Source organism: Bombyx mori, chromosome 7 (assembly GCF_030269925.1).
Source record: "Bombyx mori chromosome 7, ASM3026992v2".
NCBI lineage: Eukaryota > Metazoa > Arthropoda > Insecta > Lepidoptera > Bombycidae > Bombyx > Bombyx mori.
The window spans coordinates 1957812-1974463 of NC_085113.1; the positions used below are offsets into that span (position 1 = coordinate 1957812).

General features: G+C 41.0%; 1 protein-coding gene across 3 annotated transcripts in view; it reads left to right on the forward strand.

Moving 5' to 3' along the window:
* Tk (tachykinin) overlaps nt 1-16652 on the forward strand; it is a 68277-nt gene that overhangs the window by 49724 nt on the left and 1901 nt on the right. For 2 of the 3 annotated variants that reach the window (XR_009973456.1, XM_012697579.4), the window contains exon 2: nt 12025-12755. Coding sequence is in view for 2 of the 3 variants with exons in the window: in XM_012697579.4 (XP_012553033.1) it covers nt 12035-12755 (721 nt within the window). In the remaining variant the exon portion in view is untranslated. 3 annotated transcript variants of the gene reach the window in all.

Here is a 16652-nt window from a genome sequence, read left to right on the forward strand (position 1 = left end):
TAAACAAGGTTTGATCGATTTGGATCGTGGCCTAAGGGATAAGACGTCCGACACGAATGCACCGATGTTCGAATTCCGCAGGCGGGTACCAATTTTTTCTAATGAAATACGTACTCAACAAATGTTCACGATTGAAGGAATAACATCCTGTAATAAAAATTAAACCCGCAAAATTATAATTTGTGTAATTACTGGTGGTAGGACCTCTTGTGAGTCCGCGCGGGTAGATACCACCGCCCTGCCTATGTCTGCCGTGAAGCAGTAACGCGTTTCGGTTTGAAGGGCGGGGCAGCCGTTGTAACTGTACTGAGACCTTAGAACTTATATCTCAAGGTGGGTGGCGCATATACGTCGTAGAAGTCTATGGGCTCCAGTAACCACTTATTAACACCAGGTGGACTGTGAGGTCTACCCATCTAAGCAATAAAAAAAATTATTTAAAAGAAAATAATGTTTTTATCGTATTTTCTTTTTTTTTCACATATGAAATACTTGCTATATACTCTTTTTGAACAAAAAATAGTTGGTCACCTTAGTATAATAGAGTAAGTAGCCTACTGCATTAACGATTGCTTCAAGTCGCTTCGTTTGATTCGGAAAGTAATTCACAATTCGTGTAACACAAATTTGCAAAAAGCTTCTAACCGAATGTTCAATAACGTGAATTATAATTTTAATACGTGTTGAAACAATTTTCAATTTTATATGAATTTAAAACTGAAGAAGGATTTTCTCATATACCTCTCTCTAGGCACGAAGAGAAGGCATTATTGTATCAAAGTTGAATGTAATTGCGTTAGCTCTAGTGGTGCCACTACAGACTGCGCGCGGAACAACGCCTAATTGCATATTCTTTAAAGAAATTGTATGCATTTAATTGTAATAATTCTGGTTAAATTTATTTATGTTTGCATCTTGCGAACGAGAGTTTTGTTACAAAGTTTAAAAAAAAACGTTCTTTAACTTCAATTCTCCGAACGAATGCTACGTAATTTGTTTCAATTTAAAGATGTCGGATTTACTTCTAAATTTGGACATATATCAAGGACCGATAATCCAATAATTTTAGCCCACCGAGTTTCTCGCCGGATCTTCTCAGTGGGTCGCGTTTCCGATCCGGTGGTAGATTCTGCGAAGCACTGCTCTTGCTAGGGCCAGTGTTAGCAACATCGCCAGGTTTGAGCCCCGTGAGCTCACCTACTAGCCAAGGTTACGCTGACATAGCCTCTCAAGGATATCAGCATAGGTAAAAAAAAAAAAAAGTATTTATGAGTATTATTTTGGATTTGGGGGCTCGGATATGCTATTGGTTGAATGTCAGGTCGGGTGCGGTGCTTTGTTTGCTATGGTGACATCTAACAGAACTGAGTGGGGATCAAGCGGTGGATCCATCAAGGGACTCTTAGGGCTTCAACGGCGCATCAGTTGGCTTATTCGTTATTTTCAGCAACTATGACAAGAGTGTTATAGTTTATCAGAAGTTTGTCATGAAACAGTAGTTATAAAAAATTTTTTGTTCATTTAGTAATAAGCCTTTATTGGGACCAAGTTAGCTTATTCACTCGGGATGTGTGTTTGAACATGCTCACAGACCCTGAATCAAATATATTTCGCATTAACACTAGGTGGGCTGTGAGTTCGTCCACCTATCTGTGCAATAAATAAATAAATAAAAACTACGACCAGGAATCTTGTCGAATAATTTCTTAATGGTCCATTGGTAAACAGTACTACGTAATACGTAATATATTTATGAATACGTTAAAAAAATATTCAAACACGCGTTCCCTGAGTAACAAAAGCGTTTAATTTATATTTCAGAACAATAACCCTCTGACACCGTACACTTCAGAGCAATAGAATCGAATAAAATAAAAACTGTTTTCTTCTTCTTCTTTTAGATAATTTGGCTCCAACGCCTTTGGCATTGATTTTGCCAATGTCAAAGTATTTACAAAAATGACAGGTGCTTAGAGAGGGAAAAAATTACTAAATCTAAATACAAATAAATTTGGTCGGTTTTTCCATACGCGAATCTGTGGTTTTAAGAACAGCACAAACAAATATATGTTAGACTAACTAACGAGCACCGCAAACAAAGCAATAAATGATTGCGATACTGAACGATGACAAGAATGTGAGAATGAACGGAAACACAATATTAAAACCCCACAGGCCCCAAGAACACCCCATTATATCTTAACCCTACATCCCAGGCGGCAATTAATGATCACTTTGCCTCTAAATTTTCCGGTCGAAAAACCGTTTTTTTTTAGAACCTTCCCTTTGTTAACAAGGGCGCGTAGGAAAAATAATGAAGTGACGACAATTAGGGCACCTCTTTCATGGTATACGACGTCGGATGTCGCCTGAGACTAGACGATGGCGGGAATGGAGTTTGACAAATACATTGTGATAATCTTTTCGAGAAATGACTAGTGCCGTCCGAATATTTTATCTTATTTTAATTTCTTTGGAAGATAAACAGTAAACTTAAACTATATAAAAACTAACCATACAACTAAACACCATTTAAATGTGGAGACATATACATAGAAATAATATATTGCAGTATTCTCTCTGGATTTATCTCAACGATAGCATAGGCCGTAAACTTTGCGACTACTACAAAATTGGTTTTATTCGAATATTGTCTTCTGATTGTAGGCGTTGATTGGCAAATGTTTAGTAATTTTTTACCCAAATTACACTCGTGTGTGACTAGTGCGAGTTTTTTAACGTTCTCGATAGCGTCAAAGTTTACCCAATTTTGTATGCAGTTGGAACAGCGCCCCTAGCGGCAAACGTACGCAAACGATCCCATTCCATACAAATATGAGTTAACTTTTACGCTATCGAGAACGTTAAAAACTCACACCGAGCACACTGATATTTGTTTCATAGAAACCATACAAAACATTATTGTAAGGTTCATTCAATTTAGAGGGAGACTGTATCTTTCGAATTATCTGACTTGCATATAAGATTTCATATCCTTACGTTACGCATAGCTGACTTAGCATAACTATGTTACAGTGTATACAGTTCCTACAAAAAAAGAGCTATTAAAATATTACGATTGGACTATGCCTAGGTTTTACTGCTACCTAGTTTTTAGTTAGTGGTGAAGGGAATATAATGATCAATTTGTAATTGAAACTAGATATTCCGAGCAAAGATTCGCAATTAATATTTGGTAAATAAAAAACTAATACATATTAAGTTTTGTCACGCTACGGAAGTATGATCACATTGCCTATGGTGATTTTCACTTTGGTTTTTGGGCGTAGCTAACAGCACTAGATACATTTGTGGTGTATCTCGTTGTCGTGTATCACATTTTATGAATTTATTTATACTAGAGGTCCCGCAGTAGTCGAAATTCGACTATAATTAATTGGAATTGTAAGTTTGTACACTATTATAATTATAATGTCATTGTATACTTCTATAATCACAAATTTCGCCAAGACTACACTATAAAAATATTACCAAAGGCAAACAATATTTAATCTATTCTCAATTTGAGAACAGACGCCAAGAACAAAAGTTTGACAATAAATAGTATGCATGCGTGAGTGCGTCAAATACATGGTATGTAGTGTGTGTAATGATTTCTTTATTGATTTAATGTATCTTTTATGCATTATTTAAAAAAAATATTAACATTGTGCACTTCTTCTCTATATTCTCTATAAGTGTGGAAAATTTCATACTCCTCCGTCGGCGCAATTTTCGTAAAAAGGGATACAAAGTTTTTGCTTCACGTATTAATATATATATTTATTTCGCTAATATTTATGAAGGCGTCGTGGCCTTTAATATAAGACGCTTGGTACACTTGGATCAAGCGATGCAACGATGTTCGAATCCCAGGTACCAATTTTTGTAATTACGTACGTAATAAGTACAAATGTTCACGATTGACTTCCACGACGAAGGAATATCGTCGTGTAATAAAAATCAAACTAACAAAATTATAATTTGCGTAATTACTCATTATCAATTAGCTCATCCACGCCTCTGAACAGTAAATAAAAAAAAATGGGTACCTATTTAATAACTAATAAATTTTAAATGTATGTAGGTAAGTATGTATATCAGTCTCTGCTTCTCATAGTACCTAGTGTAATTGTCCGGCTTCCGAGAGGGCCGCTCAACGGTAGACGCGATCCTTCGCGTGCGGGCCCTCTCGGAGGAGGCCGTCTCCAGGGGTGGGGTGGCTTTGGCGGTGTCTCTCGACATCGCCAATGCGTTTAACACCCTGCCCTGGTCCGTGATAGGAAGGGCGCTGGAACGGCACGGAGTGCCCCCCTACCTTCGCCGGCTGGTGGGTTCCTACTTGGAGGACAGATCGGTCACGTGTACCGGACACGGTGGGATCGTGCACCGGTTCCCGGTCGTGCGCGGTGTTCCACAGGGGTCGGTGCTCGGCCCCCTTTTGTGGAATATCGGGTATGACTGGGTACTGAGGGGTGCCCTCCTCCCGGGCCAAAGCGTAATCTGTTACGCAGACGACACGTTGGTCGTGGCCCGGGGGGGGAGTTTTGCTGAGTCTGCCCGTCTTGCTACCGCTGGGGTGGCGCATGTCGTCGGCAAAATCAGGAGATTGGGCCTCGACGTGGCACTCAGTAAATCCGAGGCCATGTGGTTCCACAGGCCCCGGAGAGTGCCACCTGTCGATGCCCATATCGTGGTTGGAGGCGTCCGGATTGGGGTCGGGGTGCAGTTGAAGTACCTCGGCCTCATTCTGGACAGTCGTTGGACCTTCCGTGCTCACTTTCAGCACCTGGTCCCTCGTTTGTTGGGGGTGGCCGGCGCGTTAAGCCGGCTTCTGCCCAACGTCGGGGGGCCTGACCGGGTGACGCGCCGTCTCTATACGGGGGTGGTGCGATCAATGGCCCTATACGGGGCGCCTGTGTGGGGCCAGTCCCTGGCCGCCGGGGTGGCGAAGCTGCTGCAACGGCCGCAACGCACCATCGCGGTCAGGGTCATCCGTGGTTATCGCACCATCTCCTTTGAGGCGGCGTGTGTACTGGCTGGGACGCCGCCTTGGGCTCTGGAAGCGGAGGCGCTCGCCGCTGACTATCAGTGGCGGGCTGACCTTCGCGCCCGGGGCGTGGCGCGTCCCAGCCACAGTGTGGTCAGAGCGCGGAGGGCCCAATCTCGGCGGTCCGTGCTGGAGTCATGGTCCAGGCGGCTGGCTGATCCTTCGGCCGGTCGTAGGACCGTCGAGGCGATTCGCCCGGTCCTTGTGGATTGGGTGAATCGTGACAGAGGACGCCTCACTTTCCGGCTCACGCAGGTGCTCACTGGGCATGGTTGCTTCGGTGAGTTCCTGCACCGGATCAGAGCCGAGCCGACGGCAGAGTGCCACCATTGTGATTGCGACTTGGACACGGCAGAGCATACGCTCGTCGCCTGCCCCGCATGGGAGGGGTGGCGCCGTGTCCTCGTCGCAAAAGTAGGAAACGACTTGTCGTTGCCGAGTGTTGTGGCATCGATGCTCGGCGACGACGAGTCGTGGAAGGCGATGCTCGACCTCTGCGAGTGCACCATCTCGCAGAAGGAGGCGGCGGGGCGCGTGAGAGACGCACAATCCCGCCGCCGTCGAGCGGGGGCCAGGGAGGCGGATCTCGCCCAAGCCCTGGCCCTCTAAGTGTTTCGGGTCCCCCCCTCACATGTCGGTCTGGGGACCGGCGAGGGGGGCCTAAGAAGACGACGTGCAAGCTGCTCTGCACGCGTTTTACGCAAGAGCATCCGGGTGATGGAAGGCCGGCTATCCTCGACCCACGCTGGTTCTGGTCCAGCGGGGTATTTCGTAGGATAGCTCACTCTAACCGGCGCCATCTAGGCGGGCTTCGGATAGCCTGCCGACCGAGAGGGCTGGTGGTCGTGGCGCCGACGACCGCCGGTCCGGCGTCCCGAGGGGGAGGGTGATGGGAGAGATGTGCTCCGCACTAAACGCTTCACTTTCCCCCCTTTGCCTCTTCATGAGTTCTGTCTCATGCGAGGTTTGGACGTTGGTTCTTGAGCGACAGGAGGTTTTAGTCAGTTCGACTCTGACATGCTCCGCCCTCTATCCCCAGTGGAGGGCGGAAGTCCGGCGATTTCCTCCTGACCAAAAAAAAAAAAAAAAAAGTGTAATTGTCCATGATTATTTATCATATTATTGGGCAGTATACGCTCTATCTATCGCACGATGTCATGTATTGATTAGGTTAAAATGCCCATAGTTAATCTGTAAAAATAACATTAGACATAAAATAAAAACAGACGTGCTTTGAATTGAATCAATGGAAGCTTCGAAACTCGTAAGTTTGTTACAAAGCTTGTTCGGAAACGCATTTAGGGCGCTTGGTCGTGTGACGTGCGACCGAATGCAATAAGTCTGAGCGCCAACTCTATATGGGGGTGCCAGGTCTCTTATTTCAAATATTTTGGCGATGATGCGAGAGCAAACTTGGGTAGCGAGCCATTTTTAAAAACGTGTTCTTAGATGGGTGGAAAAGCTCACGGCCCACCTGATGCTAAGTACCGGAGCCTATAGACATCTACAACGTAAATGCCGCTATCCACCTTGAGATATGAATTCTAAGGTCTCAGTATAGTTAAAACGGCTGCCCCACCCTTTAAACCGAAAGGCCTACTGTTTCACGGCAGAAATGGGCAGGGTAACACTACCCCCAGTAAACCCACCTACCACCTACCACCAGTCTTACCCACAGTCGAAAGGTTTCTGAAGCCCGTAGACGTGAATCCTATCATCCAACTAAGATATAACAGTTATCGCACACTTCAAGTCACAACGACCATGATTCTCTGCAGAAAAATGGTATGAACCACTGCTCAAACAGGACACCCTACCTCTAGTTTGGAAGATATTGACAAAAACAAAGATACAGTTACTATGCATGGACGAGGCGGAGGTTTAGTTACGCCAGGGCCTGTCTACTGGCAAACACCTGGACATTATAAAGGGTTTTTCATTAAAATAATTTCATTAATAAAAAATAAAAAACCTATTTAGGTGATGTTGCCACAATTTTCATTTGTTTTAAAGGGCATTCGATGGCTATAAGTATGGAATGTAATTTCGGCCAAATGGCTGTCGCGACTCCACTGTTGGGGGTGTATCCTGGTAGACCAATTTTGTATGACATCTCGCATAAAAGGGACTCAATTTCACGAAGAGCGCGAGTTATATTGGCGTTCAGGGCGAAACAGACTTTGGTTTGTTTGCATAGACTAGAAATTTCACGTAGCCCCACAGAAAGTAGTCGAGCGGTGTTAAGTCACACGATCTCGACATTTAGTTGATGTCGCGACCATGGGATATGACGAAGTCTGCGAAATTCTCATCCAATAAATTTAATGTTTCCCGTCCTGTATGGCAAGTAGCGCCGTTGGAACGACATGTTTGTAAGATCCATACCGTCTATCCTAAGCCACAAAAAGTTTTGGAACGAAGTTTCTTATGGGACGATGCAGAGGGGTACCCTAACCGGGAAAAAACGTCCGTAACGTATGATATTTATTATTAATGCACACAGTGTACGACTTAACTTTGTAATAACGTACAAAAAATGACATATTTTTTATCATTCATTGACCACAATCTCAGAGCGTTCGTTTGCGCAATATACTAACTCTTATGCAAACAACCGTGAATGAAGTGTACCACAATAAGTTCGCACGTTACCGAATGACCGTGGTTTGTTGCGAAACCTCCAGTTTTATTTCCTTTATACCTCGAATAGAACTTAAAATTAACATTTTTATAATAAGGAACTTCGTTCCTATCCGGTGTCCCACGACACCACACATCTTTTTTTCTCATCGTCCGATGTCGGTCGCCATCGAGAGTGGCGCGGCTCCTTGTGTATCTTCGAAGTTATTAGGGCCCATGATACAGCGGGACATGCGGGTAGTGTTCCATGGTGAGATGTCAGGACTGATGATGGCCGCTATGGGTGTCCCTGTTAAAAAACCCTGCATTACCATAGACCATTAACATTACCAAGATCTCTTAACCTCCATCGCAGAGTTTCAGATGTCGTGCTGAAAGTATTTAGTAAACGATGTGCATATGCCACAAATAGACATTTGCACCGCACAGTTTTGAAACAGTTCTAGCGCACTCAAAAGAGGTGACGGGTGCTCATTAAGACATTCCCTGTCCTTTTCCGATACATTAAGCTTTTGATGTACTCTCTCTGTCATTCAACAGTTGACAAAACGCAGTTTTAAGTACGAGCGACTATGTTTAATTATTTCGTGGTTCATGTTTGTTGGTTAATACGACCTTGTTTTATTCTGCAGGGTCACAGTTGAAGGTCGAAGTTTTAGGGTTTGAATATTGTATGAGATGGTGGTAGGGACAATCAATTTTTTTGGCGCTTAAAAATATTTCATGAATCTATATATTAATACGTGAAGCAAAAACTTTGTATCCCTTTTTACGAAAATTGCGCGGACGGAGGAGTATGAAATTTTCCACACTTATAGAGAATATAGAGAAGAAGTGCACAATGTTATTTTTTTTTTAAATAATGCATAAAAGATACATTAAATCAATAAAGAAAACATTACACACACTACATACCATGTATTTGACGCACACACGTATGCATACTATTTATTGTCAGACTTTTGTTCTTGACGTCGGTGGTCAAATTGAGAATAGATTAAATACATATTGTTTGTCATATATTTTTTATAGTGTAGTCTTGGCGAAATTTGTATAAAATACAATCATAATAGTGTTCAAACTTACAATTCCAATTAATTATAGACGAATTTCGACTACTGCGGGACCTCTAGTTTTATTTAATAGTTAAGATAGTAAGACGTACTTACCGCCCATGTGATGCTTGTATCGGGTGTATTAATGAAGGAGTTTTAACATACAAGGCCTATTTCCGTCGCAAAACATATTTTGCTAAGACTAATTGTGTTATCTGCTGTACCTACTACAGACCTCAATCTTATGACTCAAGAGAGGCAGGTCATTTCTACATTGTTGTAGTTACGGAATGAAATGGCAGCGTAAGTGTGCATCAGATAGGTCGTGTGCTAATTTGTCAATTTTATCAAATTTGATAGCCTAAAAATCTATGTCATTTGAAAGCGCGTGAGGAATGACCGGCACGTGCGTTTGCCGCATAAAATTCACATATTTATTGAAGAAATTCCAGACTGCCGTAATATATCTAAGCGACAATAGACATTGTGTATGTGACAGCATTAGTTATGTTTTACGTGTTCATAGCTGAGGTCTACAGGACGACGCTGAAAAAATGAAGAAATATCATTTCATACACGACCATTTGGACGGAATAACTTAATGAGATTTAATGGTTTTGTGTCTAGTTTCTTGTCACGTTCCGTTGTGGACGGAAATTATGTGACTAAAGCTTGTTTAGTGGGGTTTTTAATTCCATGCCTTTGCCGTAAGCTAGATTAGATGTCCCTTTAGTTACGTGTGTTATATATATCTTCTTTTTCTTGCCTTTATCTCACTGTGTGTGGTCAACGCAGCATGTCGACCTTTTCCAGACTTATGATACATCATCTCTTGGAAATACTGCTTCATATACTTAGTCCATCCAAGTCTTTTAAGGATGCACACGTGACTTTAACACAACCTTTTTGATGATTATTCTAGCATGGTTTAAATGTTTTAAAACGGCTAGGTGATGGCATTTATTTTTTGGATCAAGCCTTGAAGATCGTAAATCAGGCTTAGCAAATCCGAATAGTGATGCGGTTCGCTAGATATTTTAGATTTAGGTTATGGTTTGATAAAAAATATATATTCTAGAACGATAAATATTTTGACTTAGTTATTGTTTTCTGTTCTTTCATATTCGACTCGTATAGCCACAAACATATAACTAGTCAGGTCATAAGTATTGTCACACAGTAAAAACTTTTCTTTTAGAATGCTGGCCACAAAAAAGTTTATTGAATTCGAATTTCGAATTGTTCATGAAAATAAAAATGTATACTTTTAGAATTTTACTCATTTTTAAATATGGAGTGGACGCTTAAAGAAGACCGTGTTGCAGTTATTGTGTTGCATCGTTGCGGTTACGCGCCAATTCAAATTATTAACATACTGAAAATTTTGAATATAACCAAAAGATTCGTTTATCGTACCATCAAACGATACAATGAAGACTCTAGTGTAGATGACAGGTCAAGAAGTGGTCGCCCTCGGTCTGTTAGGACTCCAGCAGTGATAAAAGCTGTGAAGGCGCGAATTCAAAGAAATCCCAAACGTAAGCAGAAAGTGTTGGCCCTTCAGATGGGGTTAAGCAGAAGCACGGTGAAAAGGGTGTTAAATGAAGACTTAGGGCTTCGGGCATATCGAAGAAAAACAGGACATCGTTTGAATGCTCGTCTAATGGACCTGAGACTGAAGAGATGCCGCGCTTTGTTGAAGCGGTACGCGGGAAAAAAATATCGGGAAATTCTTTTTTCGGATCAAAAAAATTTTACCGTAGAAGAGAGCTACAACAAACAAAATGATAAGGTGTACGCACACAGTAGTGAAGAAGCGAGCAACCGTATTCCGCGTGTCCAACGAGGTCATTTTCCATCCTCGCTCATGGTATGGTTGGGAGTTTCTTATTGGGGCTTAACAGAGGTACATTTTTGTGAGAAAGGTGTAAAAACGAATGCAGTTGTGTATCAAAATACAGTCCTGACGAACCTTGTGGAACTTGTTTCTCATACCATGTTCAATAACAGGCACTGGGTATTCCAACAAGATTCGGCGCCAGCTCATAGAGCGAAGAGCACACAAGACTGGCTGGCGGCGCGTGAAATCGACTTCATCCGGCACGAAGACTGGCCCTCCTCCAGTCCAGATTTGAATCCGTTAGATTACAAGATATGGCAACACTTGGAGGAAAAGGCGTGCTCAAAGCCTCATCCCAATTTGGAGTCACTCAAGACATCCTTGATTAAGGCAGCCGCCGATATTGACATGGAACTCGTTCGTGCTGCGATAGACGACTGGCCGCGCAGATTGAAGGCCTGTATTCAAAATCACGGAGGTCATTTTGAATAAACTTTAGTGTCATAAGAATTCATGTTTTGTTAAGTTCATTTTGGTATATGAATGGTTACATAATGAATAAACTTGTTTCAATTATTTTACATTAAACATGTGACAGAATTTATGACCTGACTAGGTATATCTATTAAAAGATTTTTCCTACTTTTGAATGTCCACACTGTTGGTGATATTATGCTTAAAAAAATTAAAATCAGTGTTATTAATCTAACTTATAAAAATAATAATTTATCCTATAAGTCCTAAGATTAATTTGAAAATTTACCCTATCTTAGTGTGTTGTGCCGGCAATGTACATATGTATGTAAGTTGCATTTAGTTTTATTCAAGTATATTACTATTGAAGTACAATGACCTCAGTAGCTAGAGTTTGATACGTGTAATATACCAGTTCTTATTATTAACGACATTAACCTGAAACCGATCTAATTATCCAGATCGGTTTCAGGTTAATGAGTGATCTCTCATTCATCAAGGTAAACAGAATTACGTAGCATTAACTCTGATGCACACCGACTATCCAAGGAAAGTGAGATGGCCTAATGGTACATAATAGGCTTTTAGTACACTCAATATTATGCGACTTTGGACCTACTGCAACAGACAGTTACTAGTGTATCTAAAGAACGAGTATTGTTGAGTTAAGCTCGCCATTTTTTATATCTTTTCGCAATTACTGTATTATATTAACTGTGTGTACAATAAAGAATAAAGAGAGAAAGAGAGTATTTGTATAAGAGAAAAACTTACATTACTTTTTAGGTTATGATCAAAAGTTGCCAGAATCATTTTAATTCTTTTACATTCCGTTTTCAAAAGTCAACCCACACGTTTTTTTCGCAAAACTATACGTATTCTTGAAGGATAATGACCATTGAGCATTATGTGATGATTTTATACGTGACTGAAAATTTAAGGCCTATTATTTGATATTGTTACAGAATTAACGACATGGGGACCTACAGAGCCTGTTTAGTACTACTGATTCTGCAAGTCATCTCCATCGCGACGGCTCAGGAAATGATAAAACGTATCCCCCAGGGTTTCTTGGGAATGCGCGGGAAGAAACACGAAGACGACAGCTCCGAGCAGTACTACAAGCGAAAGCCCCAGTTCTTCGTCGGAGTCAAGGGCAAGAAGAACTTCTACGACTACCTGGAAAACCCTGACGGATACTTCAAAAGGGCTCCGCTAGGCTTCACAGGTGTCAGAGGCAAAAAAGAGGACATGTCTTCCGAATACCAGTACTATCCATACGAAGCATTGAAGCGCGATGGGTCTTTGATAGGCCAAATCGAATATACCTCCGCGGAGCACATCAACGACGGCCAATACCCGATTCTCAATGATATCTTGAACGAGTATTTACAGAAGCTCGAGCGTCAAGAAACGAACAGCGATACCAACGAGACAGAAGAACAACGGATCACGAACGAAGTGGAGAAACGCGCTGCGAACATGCACCAGTTTTACGGCGTGCGAGGGAAGAAATCTGTCGACAACAAAAGACCATACGACTTGAGCATCCGCGGGAAATTCATCGGGGTCCGCGGCAAGAAGGACGTAAAGAACAGCAACGGTAAAGAAATCAAGTTTCTACTGAGCCGCCCGTTCCCGAAGAGGAGGGGGCAGATGGGATTCTTCGGGATGCGCGGCAAGAAGTGGATTGATGGTATGAACGATCCTAGATATTAATAACCTTTCTAAAGCTGCTTTCAGACTACGCTATACTATAGTGCCATATAGTATAGCAACCTATGCTTAGCCAATAATATATAGTTTTTTTTTCTACCTATGCTGATAGCCTTGAGAGGCTATTTCAGCTTCACCCTAACGTGTAGGTGAGCTTACGGGGCTCAAACCGGAATGTTGCTAACACTGGCCCTAGCAAGAGCAGTGCTTCGCAGAATCTACCACCGGATCGGAAACGCGACCCACTGAGAAGATCCGGCGAGAAACTCAGTGGACTGTGTCTGTGGGTTAATTCGCTCATCGAGCACTTCGTCGCAAGCGGCGGGTTCCACGAGGACGGTGACCGGTGCTTGTGGTACCTAAAAGCACCGCTAATGGATCGGGATGATCCGTAATGACGTGTTTTGGGCGACGTCGACTGTTTACCATTCGGTCTATAGGATCGGGTATGAATATATAGTACAGTACAGTGAATGTATGGTGTTTTTTTTTTTATGATTGAAAGTTTACTGGTGGCCCGAAGGCCTTTCCAGTTTCACCAGGACAGGTGGGCGAGCAATGGCTCAGCCAAGAGGGGTGGGATTTGCTAACAACTGCCCGAGCGCCTCCGAAGGAGACCTAACAACTCAAGAGCAATTGTTTCGCGTATGAATCTACTACCGGATCGGAATCGCGACCCGCTGAGAAGATCCGGCGAGAAACTCAGCGGGCTGATGCATGGGTTAGGTTGCACGTCGACCTCTTTGTCGAGTTCGACGAGTACGGTTACCGGGGTCCCTAAGCCTGCCCCTAGTATTAGAGCTGAAGGCATCTAATGCAAAGGTTATTGGATCTGATGGATCCGTAAGGACGTGTCTAGGGCGTCGACGGTGACTGGCTCCTGCATGATCAGGATTCGGGGAGTAGTCAGCGGCGGCAACGATAAGGCGATTATCATGACGCATAGCCTTATCGAAGTATCGTTCCGACGCTGACTTCATGTATTTCCGAATTGATTCGAGGCCCAGGTCGTCGTGTAGGTCAACGTTCCTCACGAACCACGGAGCCCCGACAGCTAACCTGCAAAAGCGGGATTGTAGGGATTGGAGGGTGTCTATGTGTGTGCGGGCCGCGTGAGCGAACACCACACTCGCGTAAGTCATGACGGGCCTTATGCAAGTTTTGTAAAGTGTCACCTTGTTCCGAAGGGACATTTTACTCCGCTTACAGATCATGGGGAATGTATGGTGTGCGATGTTGTTGTGCTATATAGCCATATACTATTATGTTATAGCGTAGTCTGAAAGCGACTTTATTCCATTCATTTTAGAGTGTTTTAGATAAACACACATAATTGAATTGCATTAGCATTTTGTACACTAACGTGCATCAATTATCGATCTATAAACGATCGATCTATAACTACATTGAGACCTTAGAATTCATATCTCAAGGTGGGTGGCGGCATTTACGTTAGAGATGTCTATGGGCTCCGGTAACCACTTAACGACAGGTGGGCTGTGAACTCGTCCACGCACCTATACAACAAAAAAAAAAACTATGGTCACAAATCATAATAAGATATTATTGCAAATAATTATATAAACGATAAATAAAAATTACGAAGTTGAAACCAATCTTCGATTCATTTAAAACAATAGCCCTCTCTCTAGAGTCACGTTAGTAATCATGTCAGGGTTATATTTCACTTAAAGGTATTGTCCTAACTTGAACAATGACAGTACGAATTCTAATATAGAATTTGAGCGTTTGTCGTGAAGTCTATGACCATCAGACGGGACACAGAGGCTCAGATATACGAACGTTATGTTCTAATAATGCAAATGAACCAACTTACTGGGGCTTTATTAAATCCATAGTGTCCCTTTTGTTCCCTTTAAGGGCTATTCGTCTTACCTTCCACAATGTTTACCTTTCAATTTTAGAATTGTTTTATTCAAACCTGTAATTTTAGTTAGATTTCGATGCAAATTGTATAATACAGTTTTCGTGGTATTTAGATGTATAAGAACTGTTTCTCAGAGAGTCAGCCGAGTCATCTAATTAATAATATTTATTTGTATATATTTTTATATGTATATATTTGTTTATGTATTTATTTGTTTATGTATTTATTTAACTACGAGTATTTGAATTTATAAATATTATGTATGCTATATATACACACATGTTTAAGTAATATCACTATCACACTATACCTACCAATATTTATCTCTGCACTCCCCTAAGGTAGACTGTCAGAGAATGTAAATGGCATTAAGTCCGCCTTTATACTGTCTAGTATATAAAGCTATAAATAAATAAATAAATATATCAGAATCACAATTTAAGCAAGATTAAACCATTAAAGTTATTTTTATTATTGTTTTGTTATGTTTCGTAATATTTTTTTTACTGGAACGAAGTTCCTTGCGGCAGGCTTGGAGGGGATAGGGGATTGCGCGACCGAACTGAAAAAAATGTGATAGTAAAACCGTAAGAAAAAATCCGTGGAAAAAAGTGCGTGGAATAAAACCGTTAAATGAGACGTGCGCAGGCGCGACAGTCGTATACACAAGCGAGTAGTGAATGATACCTTTCTCTTTCTCCTTCTTTTTTTTGCAAATTGTGTCCATTCTACATTAGCCGAAGGAACTTCGTTCCTACCTGGTGTCCCACGACACCACATTTTATATATTTCTATACTAATAACTGTAAGTGCGGTGAAAACTAAAGTACCCAGTCTAAAACAGTTCCTTACAGATACAATGAAAATTCTTGTACAAAGCTGTGTAAAAGTTATTTCTAAAATTAAAATATGCGTAAACTTTGTTCATTTTCAAATTTTAATCGAAATTAAAAAGTTCAAAGAGCTGGTATAATGCAGAACTCATTGTTGGTACTTTTTAGAATGTTTTATCAAAATTTAGAGGAAATTAATGAAGGACTGGTTTTCTTGGGGATCTTTTTATTGACTATTCGTATAGTTGCATGCATGATTGTAAATAATTTTTCAATTTGACTTTCCGGATTTTTTTTTAAATTTACCTTATAGAATAAACATAAAAGTAATGATTTTTATACTATAATTAAATGACGTCAATTTTAACAATGACTGAATGTAATCGTTCCTTTGTTTATATAGCCAATCATTTTAATAACGTAATGGTAAATGTATTGGAAGGTAAATTAAAAGGATATTGGTTTCTAAAATCTCGACATAAATAAGTTTTATATTGTCAACAGATTTTAGTAAAATCTGTCATTTCCGAAAAAATTAAACATTTCGAACAAAAACAAAAAAACTAATTATGTGGTGTCGTGGGACACCAGGTAGGAACGAAGTTCCTTCGGCTAATGTAGAATCGACACAATTTGCAAAAAAAAATCGTGCTCAATTTTATGTTGGTTTTCTTGATTTTTCTCTTAAATTTTGCTGATTAGTTTTTATTTAAGTACAGGAAAGTATTTACGAAATTTAGTATTTTAGGAAATAATAAATAACGTCAAATAAAAATAAAATCGTAATTCAAATTATCAATTAAAATAACAAAATATGTCTCTTTATTTTTGTTTGACAACATAAAATTACATACAAATAGAAATAATTACAAAATAGAGAGAGAAGGGATGAGAGAACGAAAAGAAAGAGGGAGAAAGAGAAAGGTATTATATATACACTACTCGCTTGTGTATACGACTGTCGCGCCTGCGCACGTCTCATTTAACGGTTTTATTCCACGCACTTTTTTCCACGGATTTTTTAACGGTTTTATTCCACGCACTTTTTTCCACGGATTTTTTCTTACGGTTTTACTATCACATTTTTTTCAGTTCGGTCGCGCAGCAAAATCCCTATCCCCTCCAAGCCTGCCGTAAGGAACTTCGTTCCAATAAT